This window comes from Podarcis tiliguerta (genome assembly GCF_965153285.1).
Source record: "Podarcis tiliguerta genome assembly, chromosome: 6".
NCBI lineage: Eukaryota > Metazoa > Chordata > Lepidosauria > Squamata > Lacertidae > Podarcis > Podarcis tiliguerta.
In genome coordinates this window covers 39,219,509-39,234,224 of record NC_139539.1, presented here as the reverse complement: position 1 = coordinate 39,234,224, position 14,716 = coordinate 39,219,509, and the positions used below count along the sequence as shown (strand labels likewise).

Below are 14,716 nucleotides of genomic sequence, written 5' to 3'. Positions count from 1 at the left end.
GGAAGTGGGACAGATGGTAAGAAACTCTGGTTTGGAATAATGCTGCTATAAATTATGCACCATTCTGGGTAATTGAGGTTTGTGTTGGGAGGGAGAAAGTGACTGTTCAAAATGGGTTATTTATTTTCCATGATCAACAATTAGCTTCATTCTCATCACTTCATTTTTAATCTTGAGCTATGAGGCCAAGTCCTTAGTTGATGCAAATCAGCAACATTCCATTGCATAAGGCAACTTAAAAACTGTCTGAGCTCTGATATGTGCCAAATAATTTGTATGTCTATCCTCCTCCTTTTTTTTAAACCCTCAGTGTGGTATTTTTAAATATTGCCTGTATCAGCACTAGGCATAGTGGTTTGGGCCCTTTCCTTCCAAGCCATAATAAGGTTGGTGTTTTTTGTTTTTTTTGTATATAAATATGATTCCAGAAAATATCATTCAAAACCATGACTCCTGAAATAGATGGGATGCTGGCACCTCGTGCTTGTGGGCTAGCAAATCTGTGAATGTTTTCAGTCTCTCCAAGTGGTTTCATAAAACACAATCTCTCTCTTCACTGCTGATTCCTTCTGGGAAGATGTCGGAGGGAGAGGTGGCGTGGCTCTCCTTTGGCAATAGCAGTCAACAATTACTGCATCTCTAGAAAACCAATTTCTGAAAACAATGCTTTCCGAAGAGTCTTCAGGCAGCTTGGAGCTGTTTTGTGCATTTCCTGGTCAGCCATGGAGGAGCCTTGCCTGCGGGGACGTGCTCTCTTGATCTCCATAACAACAGAAGCAGACGAAGAGTGGGGGGATGCTCAGTCACACTTCTTTATTTATTTAAGCCCCCCCAGTCCCTTTTGCCCCCAAACCAAGGTTGAAATCACACCCACCCTTCCTCCTGTCTGCTACAAGTCTCTCTCCTTTTGAAACATAGCTGTTTTTTCTCTTAACAGGTCAAAGGACTGACTGCTCTCTTGCCAGGTAGGTGTGGTTCCAAGCAGCTTTGTTGTTTCAGTATCTTCCACTAACCCAAACAGTCCTTTTCTTGCAAACAAAGCACTTGCCAATCCTCCTTCAAACTACTCCTCATTTTGATGGCATTTCTTATGTTTGTATTTTTTCCTAAAAACAAAAACAAAAATGCAGCTTCTGGAAATGTAAGCTTCCATATGAAAGCCTTTGAAGCAGCCTCCCACACAACGGCCACAACACAAGAAAGGACTGAGTCACATGCAATGCTAAACCGTGGCTTAGCACAATGTGCATAAGCTAGAATGAGCCCATGGAACCTTGGACTTGTATGCTCCTCACCCCCACCCCAAGACGACATGTATGGTGTTGGGGAAGGGCTTCCATGAATCTTTGCTTCTTGTTATGTATGAACTGGGTGTTGTGGTTTGCAGACACTAGTTACCGTATTTTTCACTCTGTAAGACGCACCAGACCACAAGATGCACCTAGTTTTGGGAGGAGGAAAACAAGAAAAAAAATATTCTGAATCTCAGAAGCCAGAACAGCAAGCGGGATCGCTGCACAGTGAAAGCAGCAATCCCTCTTGCTGTTCTGGCTTCTGTGATAGCTGCGCAGCCTGCATTCACTCCATAAGACGCACACACATTTCCCCTTACTTTTTAGGAGGGAAAAAGTGAGTCTTATAGAGCAAAAAATACGGTAGTTAAAACTCTGGTTAGTTAAAACAAACTAGCTTGAAACTGGCTTATTTTGAAACTTACCAGACTGTTTTAATCCACTGTCTTTGGTTCGTACGTAACAAGTCACCATTCATGGAAACAGAAAATGAATGTTTCAGAATTCCTTTCCCCTGACTGCACAGAAGGGAGGGGAGAGGAGAGGGGAGTGGGGAGACCACAAGCCTTCCCTTGGCCTCATTCGAGCTTGAGCGCATATCACTAAGCTAGTCTTTGCTAACCTGGTGCCCTCCACATATTTTCAGCTGCAACTCTCACCATAATCCCCAGTTTTCAAAGCTTGCTGGCGAAGTGTATTGGATGTTATAGTTTAAAACATTCAGAAGACACCAGGATGGTGGCGATTGCATTCAAACCATGGCTTAGCATTAAGTGTGAACGGACCCCAAATAAGATATGCTATAGGCATGCTATTTAAGTAGAGTTGTTACGACTGTGTTTACCTGGGGCAATTTGGATAAATTGATATAAATTACCGAGAATTCTAACACATGGGTTGTGCTGTCTAACTTGGGTCTAAGGGCAGAAATAGATACTAGATGTCAGGAACAGGTTGGACACAGAGGAATGGTGGGAGGAACCTGGTGGGGAACCACCAGGGGAAAAAGGCACAGAGCCTGGGGATGGATGGTGGGATGACGATGAGTGGTCAGAAGGAGAAGAGGGAGAAAACTGGGAGGAGGAGGTGTCAGAAGCTAACAGGGTTTAGTGAGCTGGGAGAGTCAGTGGCAAAGAAGTCTAGACCCAGAGGCAGAAGCTTAAGCAGGAGAGAAGGGAGGCCAAGGGACAGAGATGAGACCAGAGATGAAGCATGGGTGTCTCCCCCTCTTACTGCGATGAGCTCCCCTCCCCCCTGGTCTCCAAGAACCAGGAGAGGAATGAAAAGGGAGGAGGATAAGTAAGCTTCATACAGAAGAGATCTCAGATTGCTTGGGGAAGGCCCTAGAGAGGAGAGGACTTACGCAGCTGTGGGGAAGTGGGGACCTTCCGTCACAACAACTCCTTCATCGGGGCAAGACCTACTGGAGATGAGTTGCTGTGCTCATTAGGCCTGACATTCCTGTGCAGATCTTGTTTTTGCTATTAAGGAGTTGACTCCACATGCTCAGTGTGATTTACTGCTGGCTCACTCCTATCACTAAACAACAATGGGGATGCCACCAAAAGTGGAAACTCACATCAAGTTGTCCTCCCAGCCCCATAAAGTTTAGGCAAATCTCACACATTGTGAGATCATCCTTGATGCCTAATGAAACTGGGAGACAACATATTTCAATGACACGAGGAGAGGGTTTGGCTTTTGCTGAGCATGACGTATAGTTCCACCCTGACAAACTTGCTTAGGAGAGGGAAAGGGTGTGCCAATTAGTTAATATGCTGTCTTCTATTTTCTTCTTTTTTTCCTGGTCTAAACACCTTCCATTTTTCCAGGCTAGGGAAGACATTGTGCTCTGCTGGAACTCCTCTTGTCATGGGGGATAAAAAGCCCTGAAATAAATACCTGAAGAGCTTTTGATTGTTTAATAGGGATGGGGAGGGATCACTCATAGAAGGGGTTTTCTTTCACTTTGGCCTATTGACCTCATCTGGTCTGACATGGAATTGGATTGCAGCAGTGGAGAAAATAAACGTTTTGTTATAACTGGGCCCGGCATCCATCATGCTATCATAAATGTCACCGTATATGTGGAAATAATAATAGAAAAATATGACTTTTGATGAGGCCTTCTTTGAAACATTGCAGATCTCCAAATTGCCTTTCTGTATTGGCTTAGAAGGCATGTACATGTGGAGAGAGTGTGAGCGTATACATGAGCCTTTCTAACAAAGGGAGAGTGATTATTCCATATCTGGAGCCATTACTTCATTTTGCATTTCTCATAGTAAAGCAGAGCTGACAGGTCCTAATTAGGGTCTGACAGCTGTAATAATAAAATATTATTCATTGCAGAACAACATTAAATATTGGGGAATCATTTAGGGTTGATAATTTAAAATATATTACATTCCTGTGACATTAATCTCTCTCCCCCCCCCCCACCGCCTGCCCCCGACATCATCCCTGCAGCTTGGTCATCCTTTCTTTTTCATCAGAATACCTCAATATTAAAAGTGCCATTATGGTTCTTAAGTGTGCAAGTAAGATTGCTTTCCTCACAGACTCAGCAACCATCTGTCCTGGCGGGGAGTTTGGTTTCATGATCCAGGGACTTTTCAGTAGTTTGTATCTTCTGCAATTCATTTGGCAGAACAGAAATGGCTGAATCAGAAGCAAAGCTGGAGAGAAGACAAATGGATCAAGGCTATTAGAGCTGATTTGAAACATCTTTTCAAGGGTAAAGAGAAGTGCTCCCACATAACAGGTGGATGAGCTGAATCAGAGATACTTGAAGACAGTTTTTTCGACATAAGATCAATAAAGGTTGGGCAAGGTAGCCCTCCAGATGTTGTGGATTCCATTTCTGAGCGAGAACATCCAGTGGTTAAGAATGGTGGACGTTGTAGTTCAGAACATCTGAATAGCACTCTCATGGCCACCTATTCACTAGAGCATTGCCATTGTGCTCTGCATTTACCACCTCACATTCTCTTGAGCCACAACAGATTTTGTTAATGCATGGATCTGTCCATATCTTAAGCGGATATTTACACTTTCCACTGGAGTAGAAGCTTCTATCAACTTGTGTGGTATGATAATATGAAATCCCACTCCTATGCAGTGGACTGCTGCCCTTTGGCAGGTTTTTTTGTTTTGTTTTGTTTTGTTTTGTTTTAACATCCCTAAAACTACTACAGTCATACCTTGGAATTTGAACAGAATCTGTTCTGGAAGTCCATTCAACTTCCAAAACGTTCAGAAACCAAAGCGTGGCGCCTAATTGGCTGCCGGAAGCTCCTGCAGCCAATCGGAAATTGCTTCAGACATTTGGCTTCCAAAAATAGTTTGTAAACCGGACAGTCATTTCCATGTTTGAGGCATTTGGGAGCCAAAACGTACAAGAACTAAGCTGTTTGAAAGCCAAGGTACGACTGTATATGAGAAGCAAATAGAAGGGCATTGTTGTTGTTGTTTAGTCGTTTAGTCGTGTACGACACTTTGTGACCCTTCTATAAGATTTCAGGTTCAATCTCTGGCCTGAAACTCTAGACAGCCACTGTTGCTCAGTGTTGTAAACAATACTGAGCTCGATTGGATTATTCTTCTTCTCCTCCTCCTCCTCCTTCTATGTACTTTTCTCATTGACTGGGTTGCCCCAGACACTCTGGGTGGCTTCCAACAGATATAAGGTAGCTTTCTGCGTTCCTCTATACAATGAAAGCAGGCACAACAGAAGTTAGAGAAAACGCTGTGAGACAGTCACACCAAATGTAGCTTCACACATTCTCAGGATGAGCCACTCACATGGCTGAGTAAGTACCTGAGTTCCATAGATGGAACTTGCAAAAATCCTTAAATAAGGGAATTACAAAGGACTAGCTGAACTTCCATTGACCTTCAGGACTCCAGAGAAGGATTCTTAGTCCTTCTGTTGGTACCAAGCATATACCGTCTAGGTACCCTTCCTGCTTCTCCTCAGAAATTCACAGCCTGGAAAGTCTGTTATTGCTTTCTATCCAGGCAACATCCTCAGCTCACATTGGATGTGGTCAGAATGGGTGGCTGCACATCACACAACTTATTTACTCTTTTGTAAGGCTACTCCCATACTATTTATAGCAATGGTATATGTATGCTGCTTAGCTATCAGCTCCGTCTGGTAGTATAGTTCCTTGCACTTAACAAAGAATTTAAGTGCTTCTGCCCTCAAATGAAATGCAGTCAGGACAAGAACTGTCTACAGAGAAATGATACAAAAGGTTCTCGTTTCCTTTCCTCCCTAGTGGAAAAGGCTTAGCAAAAAACAAAAACATAAAAGGCCATTCCTTCCTCTTTGGATCATACACTAACATCCGAGAACACAAACAGTAATCACGAGGCCATTTGTAACATAGCTTGTCATTTCAGTGTGGTTTAATTTGTCTGTCACTTTCCTTTTCTTGGGCACTTGTTTTAATAAAGAAACATTAATGGGTTTATATTAATCTCCACAAGAGAAACAAATTTGTGTTTTTCCCTCCCCATTGTGGTTCTAAATCACTCAGCAGAACTCACCTGCCTTAGTGTGGTGCTGACTGTAAATTATCACTAACTGACACAAGAATGATGGAGGTTTATAATGGGTTTCTCTGCAGTTGGAAGTAAAAGGTTAAGTATAGCCTTATGTTAGCAATAAGCTTTGCTGCGTCCATTTTGGGCTTTTATTTTAGACCACTTAATGTTTCTGAAAGTCAGGAGTAAATGAGTGGGGGGTTTTCTGCCTCCTCTCCACCCCCAGGAAGAACCATTTATATACCAAGTGAGGTGGCATTTGGATTGTAAGTGATTATGTTGACATATGCCTTTGCTTTCTTTTCCTCTTCTTGCTCCTTGATCAATCATGGCTCGTCTTGACTTTGGGATCAACAGCAGACGCAGTTCTACCATAAGGAAGCAGGTAATAAAGACTTCATACAATTACAGAAAGATTAATTGATGCCATTTATATGATTGCCAGATGTTATTTCTTGCCACCAATATTTCATAGCGGGGGAAATGATGGGACCAACCCAAATTACCTTGGCCAAACCAAGACAGCCGGCAAGTGCAGTCCTCAAAGGAGGGAATGCATAATCTCCTCCTTACCCAAAAGAATCTGCATAATGGATTGTTGTTTCAAGGAAAAAACCTAAACCAATATTAGTTTTGTGTTTGATAAATCACTAAGCTTATGAAGCTCCAAATGAACACTTCTCTATTCAGAGACGCCTCAGACCTAGTCATTACTAGCAGCCACACTGAACCCTTTTGGGGAGTGATTATGTCCACAGTATACAACAGCAAGCTGCTTCAATCTGACATAGAAGGGCCTCCAAACCTCAAGCCTATACTTGATGGAGAATATTTAATTGTCTTCAACTCTTGCTTTTTCCTCTTCTCCCTCCTTTTTCTCTAGATGATACTATGTCTTATAGATTTGCTGAGCTGAATGCTAGGGGAAGATAGATCTTAGTAAGAGACTCTGCTCTGATCTATTTGCTTGGGAGGGAGGGAGGGAACAGAGACTGCGTAAAACAGGCATGTCCAAAGTCCGTTTCGGGGGCCTAATCCGGCTCACCGGCCAGTTCAGTCTGGCCCCTGTGTCAGTTTATTTCCTGGGGTAAAATCCTAAAAAAAGCTCCACAACTTTGGGGGGAAATTATTAAAAAAAGGTCAACAACTTTGGTCGGCCCTCACACATGTTCACTTCATCAAATCTGGCCCTCTTTCAAAAAAGTTTGGACACCCCTGCTGTAAGCAAAACAAAAACAGTGTAAGCAAAACAAAGCAATTGCTTTTGAATTGTCCAGGTGAAGCTCTGGAGTGGGCAGGTCATCTTGAGACAATTCAGATAACTGAGTGCATAGTCAGTGAGTCAATAGATAGGGCTGCTCTGTGGTCCTAAGCTGTTGCACCTGACATTGGAACTCCAGGGACACAGAGAGGGAGAGGGGCCTTGGCAGGCTAAAGGGTCCTGGGCAAGAGCATCTCTTAATGATATTTTAGTATACTTTGTTGTAGGCTTGGCATTTATACTTGACTCACTTGGATGTAACACAGCAGTGTGAACTGTTTCGTGTAGATGAAAACTTTTATGCCCCCCCCCTTGTGTGTGTGTTCTCTCCCCTTATCCTCTACTGTCTGGGGCCTCTGAGTTTGAAGCTATTGCCCTCTAATGGCTCTAGCCAGTATAAGCAGTGTATCATAATTCTCCTATATACTCACATTTATGCTACTCAGCTTATTGCTTCTGTCTACTGTAATTTTTTACTAGGGTTCTTGGCCGCTCAGCTTGCCTTCCTCTTCTGTTTTGCTAGATAGGATTTTGTTAAATGTGCACATGTGCTCCACTAATAAGAGAAAATCCAATATATATTTTTTGTCCCTGTGGATGATTTACAGCATTATAATTTGGGCACAATAATAAAGAAGCTAGATCATATTGCCATGGGACAAGGAGGACCTGATATCTTTTTCTAGGGCAGTTTTGATTTGAGGCTTCACTTGTTCTTGTAGTAGTTGGTTTTTTAAATTGTTAATAACTTGAAGCATACAGGAATTTTAAGTTAATTTCTCCATAAAGTAGTCTGTTTCTATTTTGAAGTCAATTCTATATCAGGATAACCAGCTCCATGAGTCTATTACTGATGATACCTTTGCCACTGAAGAAATTAAAGACAAAATATTTTGGCATAACATGTTCCAAATAAGATATGTAAAAATTCCAATAAGCTTTTTCTCATTGTAAATCCAATTCCTTGTTGCATGCAAATGTTTGCTTTTATCCTCCTGTACCATGAAGCCGCCTTCTTCTTCTTCTTCTTCTTCTTCTTCTTCTTCTTCTTCTTCTTCTTTTTGGAGTAGAATGAAAGGATTTGTAAGGCCTTTGATTTTATTTATTTTTGTTTACATAACGCACATGGTTGGGAAATGGCGGAAAGGCTTGCCGTGATTTGTATACTTGCCTCACCCTTCCAAGCTATACAAATTAGAGGCTCTTTTATTTTGTAAATGCCCTTATTTTGGGGTGGGGGGGGTTGTTTCCTGCCATCTACGTGTTTTTCTCTTGCAAAGCTCAACCTTTGAATACCTGAAACACTTAATTTCTGGAGGCTGTGTTGTTCTGTTTACACACTTGAAAAATACTCTGTAGAACTTCTAAGGTCTCTCATTGGATTCACCGGTGTTTGTTTTCTGTCAAGTCACACCAAATGCTTCAAATCTCCCTTTGCGAGTGGAGGAGTAGCTTGGGCTAGACACAGGAGCGTTTGTCAAACCCTACCTGTCTCTGCTCCTCCCAGCATCCCTCCACCCCATAGCGAGCTCCCCCTTCTGCCTGCTGAAGGAAAACCTCAAAATGGTGCATTCTGGGGGAGGAGGAATATCTGAGCCATCCTGGCATCCCCTAGATGCCCAACCAGCCCCACTGCCACCACAGCACTATGGGGCCTGATTGGAGCCCATTCAAAGGTTGGTGCAGAGATTTCCATTGCTGCCCTCCTGCCCCCTTCCACATACACACAGTCCTCCCTAGCCATGCTGGGGATTGCAGACCAAGGTACTATAATGAAAAGATAGCTGAAACAGCAGGGAATTATCACCTTCAATATAACCACAACACTGAATGATGGCAGTAATCCCTGTTTAAGCATTCTCTATGAGGGTGAATAAATTCCAACTCCAGGTTTAACCTAGACTTTCTTTGAGAGAGAGAGCGCGAGAGACTGAGTGTGTTCTGGCAGTTAAAATACAGAAAATCCAATAGCTATTAATGACTCCCCCCAGTGTGTGGATACACAAAGAAAGCATATATTGCACAGTGTCTCCCGTGTAGGAATTTTGTGATGGGAAGTATCCCTCCACCTGTAGCCTTTTCCGAAGAATGTTCATTTCGGAACTGTATCATTTTTTTTAAAGCTGCACTATCATTTGAATATTCTTTTCATTGCATATTTCTCCTTTTGTTGTTCAGGATTCCAGCCAAGCAATTCCCCTGGTGGTAGAGAGCTGCATACGATTCATTAGCAGACATGGTGAGTTTGGAGATAGTCAAGCTAAAGTATGGTTTGTTCTGCACAGTATTCAAGTAGCCCGTTGAAGCACAATCAGGACTGTGATCTGAAAACACAGGAGGCAGCTAAAGCTGGTCTAAGTCTTGTTTGCTCCTAGATGAGAGACCTCCAGTCAACCCTGTGGACATTGCCTTGAGTTTCCTCTTGGAAACAGTAGGAAATATAAGTGAAATAAAAGGCAGGACAGAATCAAAATGCATAAGTAGGACTGCCTTTTAGTGTGTGCGTGTGTGATGTTTCTTTCTTAAGTTACTAGAAAATGCCCTGGACATTTTGAATTAAAGTATAGAAATGTTTTAAATAAATTGCATACAGTGATTTTTCTACTCAAGCTAACTGCATTCTTATTTAATAAATTTAATCAATAACTTAATACATTTGTATTAATAAATCTACATAAGTATTTAATAAATAGGTAATAACCATTCTGTTTTCTGAACTGTGACACAGGAGCCACACACATATTATATGTATAGTCCTTCTGGATTTCTGATACGTGATTCTTTTTCTTCCCGTTCTCTCTCTCTTAGCATTAAGGTTTTGCATCTTTATTCCTTTCAAATCGATCTTTTCCTTCACCTTATGAGTTCTGAGATTTCAGCAGGCACATCCTGCATATTGCTGAACTTTTAGTCAGAGTGGAAGGGCGTCCCTTGCTCTATCAGAAGGCTATTTTGTCTATTTGGGGTTGTTTTGTTATAGTTCTGCCAAGTCTCCCTCCTGCCTGCAGCCCTTCATGTCACTTCTAACTCTGTTCCAGAAAGGTTTTCCCAACCCTCTGGAACAGAATTTGGGTGCACATAGGGAGAATGCCTCTCTCACATTGTGGAGATGGAAGCCTTCATTGGATCAAGAAACATGTGTCAGGAGGATGCTACTCTAGTATTTATCATTTATCCATTTATTTATGTTCTTCCATTTGTATTATGCCTTTTTTTCCCACCATGAGACCCAAGATTTGTGTGGTTACTCATCCAATCACTGACCCAGACATGCTTAGTCTCAGCAAGATTATTTGTTCAAAAATCATAATTACCACAATTTAAAAGATTTATGAAATAAACACTGTTCCACAGGAAATAAGGTATACTCTAAGATAATTAATTTATCTTTGGCTACATGATATGTTAAAATAAATGGCTCTAGATCAAAGCTTTGCATGTTGCTGGTCCCGCCCCCCCTCCACACCCCTATCTTCTTCTAGCGAACACAAACATACTTTATGTGTAAGAGACATTTTGTTATCTGATAACAAATAGCAGATTTTCTCCCAAGTCATTACAGGCTGCATTTCTGAAAATGATCTATGAAAGAAGTGTTCCTTAGGGAACATAGGGTCAGATCCAGTCTTTGCTCCATGAATGGAAATCCCCCACTGCTCATCAAAGGGCCCTTCTATTCAAAGAGCAAAGATTTTGGATCCAACCCATATATGGTAGAATAACATAATGCACTACAGTCTTCAAAAATTGCTCACCATATATATGCAAACAATTTATTAATAGAACAGTTATGCTGCTGGTATTTTAACTTACTACCTACATTTCTATACTGCCATTTATCTGAGAACCACAGGGCAGTTTACAATATAAAAACACAAAAATACATACCTTAGTAACAAACAGTACCTCCCCACTGCCGCCCCAACAGACACAGTTTAAAAAGCTGCAGATTGTTCAATTGCCCAAAGGCCTGGGAGAACAGGAATGCTTTTGCCTGGCTCCTAAAGGTACCCAACGACAGTGCCAGGTTCCCTGGGTATAGTCTAGAAGCCTTCATTTGGGATAGGTGGTTAAATAGGATGTCTGAGCATATTTTTAAGAAGTTGTACCACTTCTGCGGATGGCAAGGTAAAAATATATTCCATATCCAATTGAACATCCTGATGTTATCAAATTTGGGACCTGCTTCCTGTCCACATTAACAGTTAAATCTTTGGGTTCATCTGGAACTAACTTATAATTTAAAATAAACATTACATTTCACATCTGTTTCAGAATTTTAAATAAGTTTCAGATTTCTTGGCTCAGTTATTCTGGGTGCTGTTTTTTTGCAAGTTGCTCTAGTGGCAGGTCTTTTGTAACCCTTCTTCCTCTATGCAACATCAGCCAATATGTTAGCAAGGTACGATGGGCTTAGATCTTTATAGTATAAAACTGTTCTTGGTTTTCATCATGGTTGTGGGTGTATAAGTTCCGTTCTGGTTGCTGTTGCCAACTCCTTCTTTCCCAATAGTCCCAGGCCACAGATTCAGTCGTTCTGACTCAAGGAACAAGGCAGTTGAGCAGCTCGGCAGCTGTATCCATGACTGAGCATCCCTTTTTAGGATCCACTCTGCTCACCCCAAAAGGGGGGAGGAGCTAGAAAAGGTGCCCTAAACATAGTCTGCCCCCCTTTTTCCCTGACTGGATTACCGTGCCCAGTGGAGTCACCACCTAGCGGTCGTAAAAGACAATTCAACTTTGGAACATGGAATATTGTCATTGTCAAATAATACAGACAGCAAATGTCTTGAACACAGAACTGCCATCATTGCAAGAGAGCTGTGACGTTTTAACATCGATATTGCAGCGCTTTAAGAGGCTCGAGGAGCAGGTGAGGGACAACTGAAGGAAGAAAAAGGAGGCTTTTTCTGGAAAGGTCTATCTGAACAAGAACATTGAATACATGGGGTAGGCTTTGCTATCAAAAATGACCTTGTGAAGCTCCTGTCAGAAGTCCCTACCGGCATTAATGAGCGACTCTCAACCCTTCAAATAAAGCTCACCAAGAACCAACAGGCTACTATTATAAGCACTTATGCACCAACACTGGATGCTGATGAAGACATTAAAGAAGAATGTTACTCTCAGCTGGATACCGTCCTATCAGAGATGCCTAAGGAAGATGAAATTAGCCTCCTGGGTGATTTTAATGCAAGAGTTGGGCGAGATTACGGACTCATTGTTAAAACCTTGTTTATGGAAGACAATCTTACTCGGCTATGAGTGATCACCAAAGAAGAAGAAGAAGAAGAAGAAGAAGAAGAAGAAGAAGAAGAGGGGTGTATAAATGGCCAAAGTGGCATCCACCAGATGGTGTTGGGACTAAAAGTCCTGTCAGTTTGGCCCATGCTGGCTGGGGCTGATGGGAGTTGGAGTCCAGCAACATCTGGAAGGCATCAAGGCATCACATTGGCTACACTTGTGTATAGTGTTGAAGGTCTTAAAGCAACAATTCTGAACAGCTTCTGGCCCATCCTTGCCCACCATGCCCCAAACCTCAACTTCCTAAGCTGTTTGTAGAACGTAGGTGGTTGTCTCCTGTGAAAAAGTAACATTAGGTATGGTATTAGCTGTCACCTCCAGATTTTCCACCCAAGATTCTCCCTCATTCAGTATGGATCTGAGTATTGAAAAGGTTTAATCGGATTTATAACAGTAATAATTCTCCATTTATAGTGATGAGAATTCTCCTTTCACATAAGCCTGTTCCCTGGATAACAATATTTGTAATTATACTATCCAACATTAAAATTAAGTACCATTTTAGTTATCCCGCCAGCTGTGTTCCAGGTGAGTCTATCTAGCTATCTTAAGCTCTTCTTCTTATTAGTTTTCTCTAGTCTCTCTTTTCTACTTTCTCAAGGGGATTTTCCCTGGAGGCTTATCTAGCCTAGGGATGGACATATGTAAGAATAGAAACATTTCTCTAGTGATTACTCCTGGGCAGTAAAATTATTCCTATACAGTTATGGGATTCATATATAAGAAAGCAAACTACTGATCTCCTTTATTGTTTCCTTTTAGCATTGGTTTAAGTAATCTTTAAATAAAAGCAAGATTCGTCTACACTGGAGATAATATGAATTTCCTCTGCTGCTGTTATCATCCCCTTCTTGTTTTTGGTACTAAAATATTATGAAGAATCAAACAAGCGTCTGCACTTGATATGTGATGAGGGATTATCCTTCCTAGTAGAGAGCCCCTTACCCTAACGCCTTAGGACCACCATCACTAGGATTTGCTTTTCTTTCATACTATGTAGCAACGTATTTTCTATAAACCATTTGATAGATTCCCCTAGAATTTCTGCCTTGACAATTGATCTTAATTAAATGACCTGAAGTGTGACCTTTGTCTAGAAAATCGGTCATCTTAATTGACTTGGCACTGTTGTTTCTCTATGCTTAGCCTTTTGTTTTTTAAGGCTCTGCATGGAAAGGCACAGGATTCTGATTCAGCACCACATTCCCACCAAGGTTTGTACTGTGATTTACAGCTAATGGGTTGTCTGGAAGAGCTAAATCATGACCCCAGGTTCGGACAACGTGCTAAGTCAAACCCTGGCTTAGCACAACACAGCAGCAGAATTGCCAGAGAGCAGCACAGCAGTCACAATCTCCTCTCCTGGAACCTGCACATTTGCAGCTAAGCCATGGTTTGGCTTAGTGTGGTGTCCAAAGCAAGCCGCTGATTCAACAAAATCTTATCTTAATTTGATTTTCTAGTCTGAGTGAACCCCGTTTGAAAAACTGCCATCTAGTTCATCTTGCATTGTGAAAATTTATTGATGCTACCAAAATCCTCTTTCAATGATGGTAGTGTTAGTATATAACACTTCTTGAACAATTGCTTAATTATTATTAATTTGGAAGACACATTACACAATCGTTAAGATGCTGGTTGTCCAGGAAATGCAGAATTAGAGCAGGGGTAGGCAAGTGGTCTGTGAAGCCCAACAGCCTTCTGCTGATTTTCTTGGCAGCAGCAACAGCTGCACCAAAGCAGAAGAAAGTCAACCGCCCAGTTTCCTTTGTTGCGCCAATGTTCCATTGTCTTTTATAACAGCCTGGCTGTGGTGGTGTTGGCAGCAATGAAGAAAACCCAAACAAACCACCCAGTGTTCTCTCTTCTGTGATTTCTGTTGGTCTCAGGAACACTCCGTCATCATTGGAGGAGCATCGCCGGCACTGGACAAGATTGCAAGTGATCCTCCTCCCATCTCACCCTTTTGAAGCATCAGAGAAAAGCTGCAGGCTTTTGCCTCCAGCATCATCTGACTCCTACAAGCAGGCAGGAGGTGGATTCCTGACAGGAAGGAAGAAGTCAATGCCAAGTTGGAGAAAGGCCCTAAGGGGGCAGAGTAGGGCTGGGGCTGGTGACCGATGTTCTTTTGGGGCTTGCTTATTTAGCATTTGTTGACAAAGCTCCATCCCATTGCAGCCACGTGATGGTGTGCAAGCAGGACACACTCAGGAAAGACACACACATGATCACTTGCTCCCTTTCTCCCCAGGCCTAATCTTTCACAGAATCGCCTCTCATATGCTTGAAAATGATAAAGTAAATGCCT

The 14,716-nt window shown here is 42.0% G+C and overlaps 1 protein-coding gene across 8 annotated transcripts in view; it reads left to right on the top strand.

Moving 5' to 3' along the window:
- Positions 1-14,716, top strand: part of SRGAP2 (SLIT-ROBO Rho GTPase activating protein 2) — a 191,042-nt gene that overhangs the window by 144,717 nt on the left and 31,609 nt on the right. For 6 of the 8 annotated variants that reach the window (XM_083444263.1, XM_083444261.1, XM_083444266.1 and 3 more), the window contains 3 exons: positions 938-965; positions 6,201-6,228; positions 9,283-9,343. In XM_083444263.1, the coding sequence (XP_083300389.1) occupies positions 938-965; positions 6,201-6,228; positions 9,283-9,343 (117 nt within the window). The remainder of the gene's footprint in view (positions 1-937; positions 966-6,200; positions 6,229-9,282; positions 9,344-14,716) is intronic. The other 2 variants (XM_083444265.1, XM_083444264.1) reach the window with 1 other exon arrangement.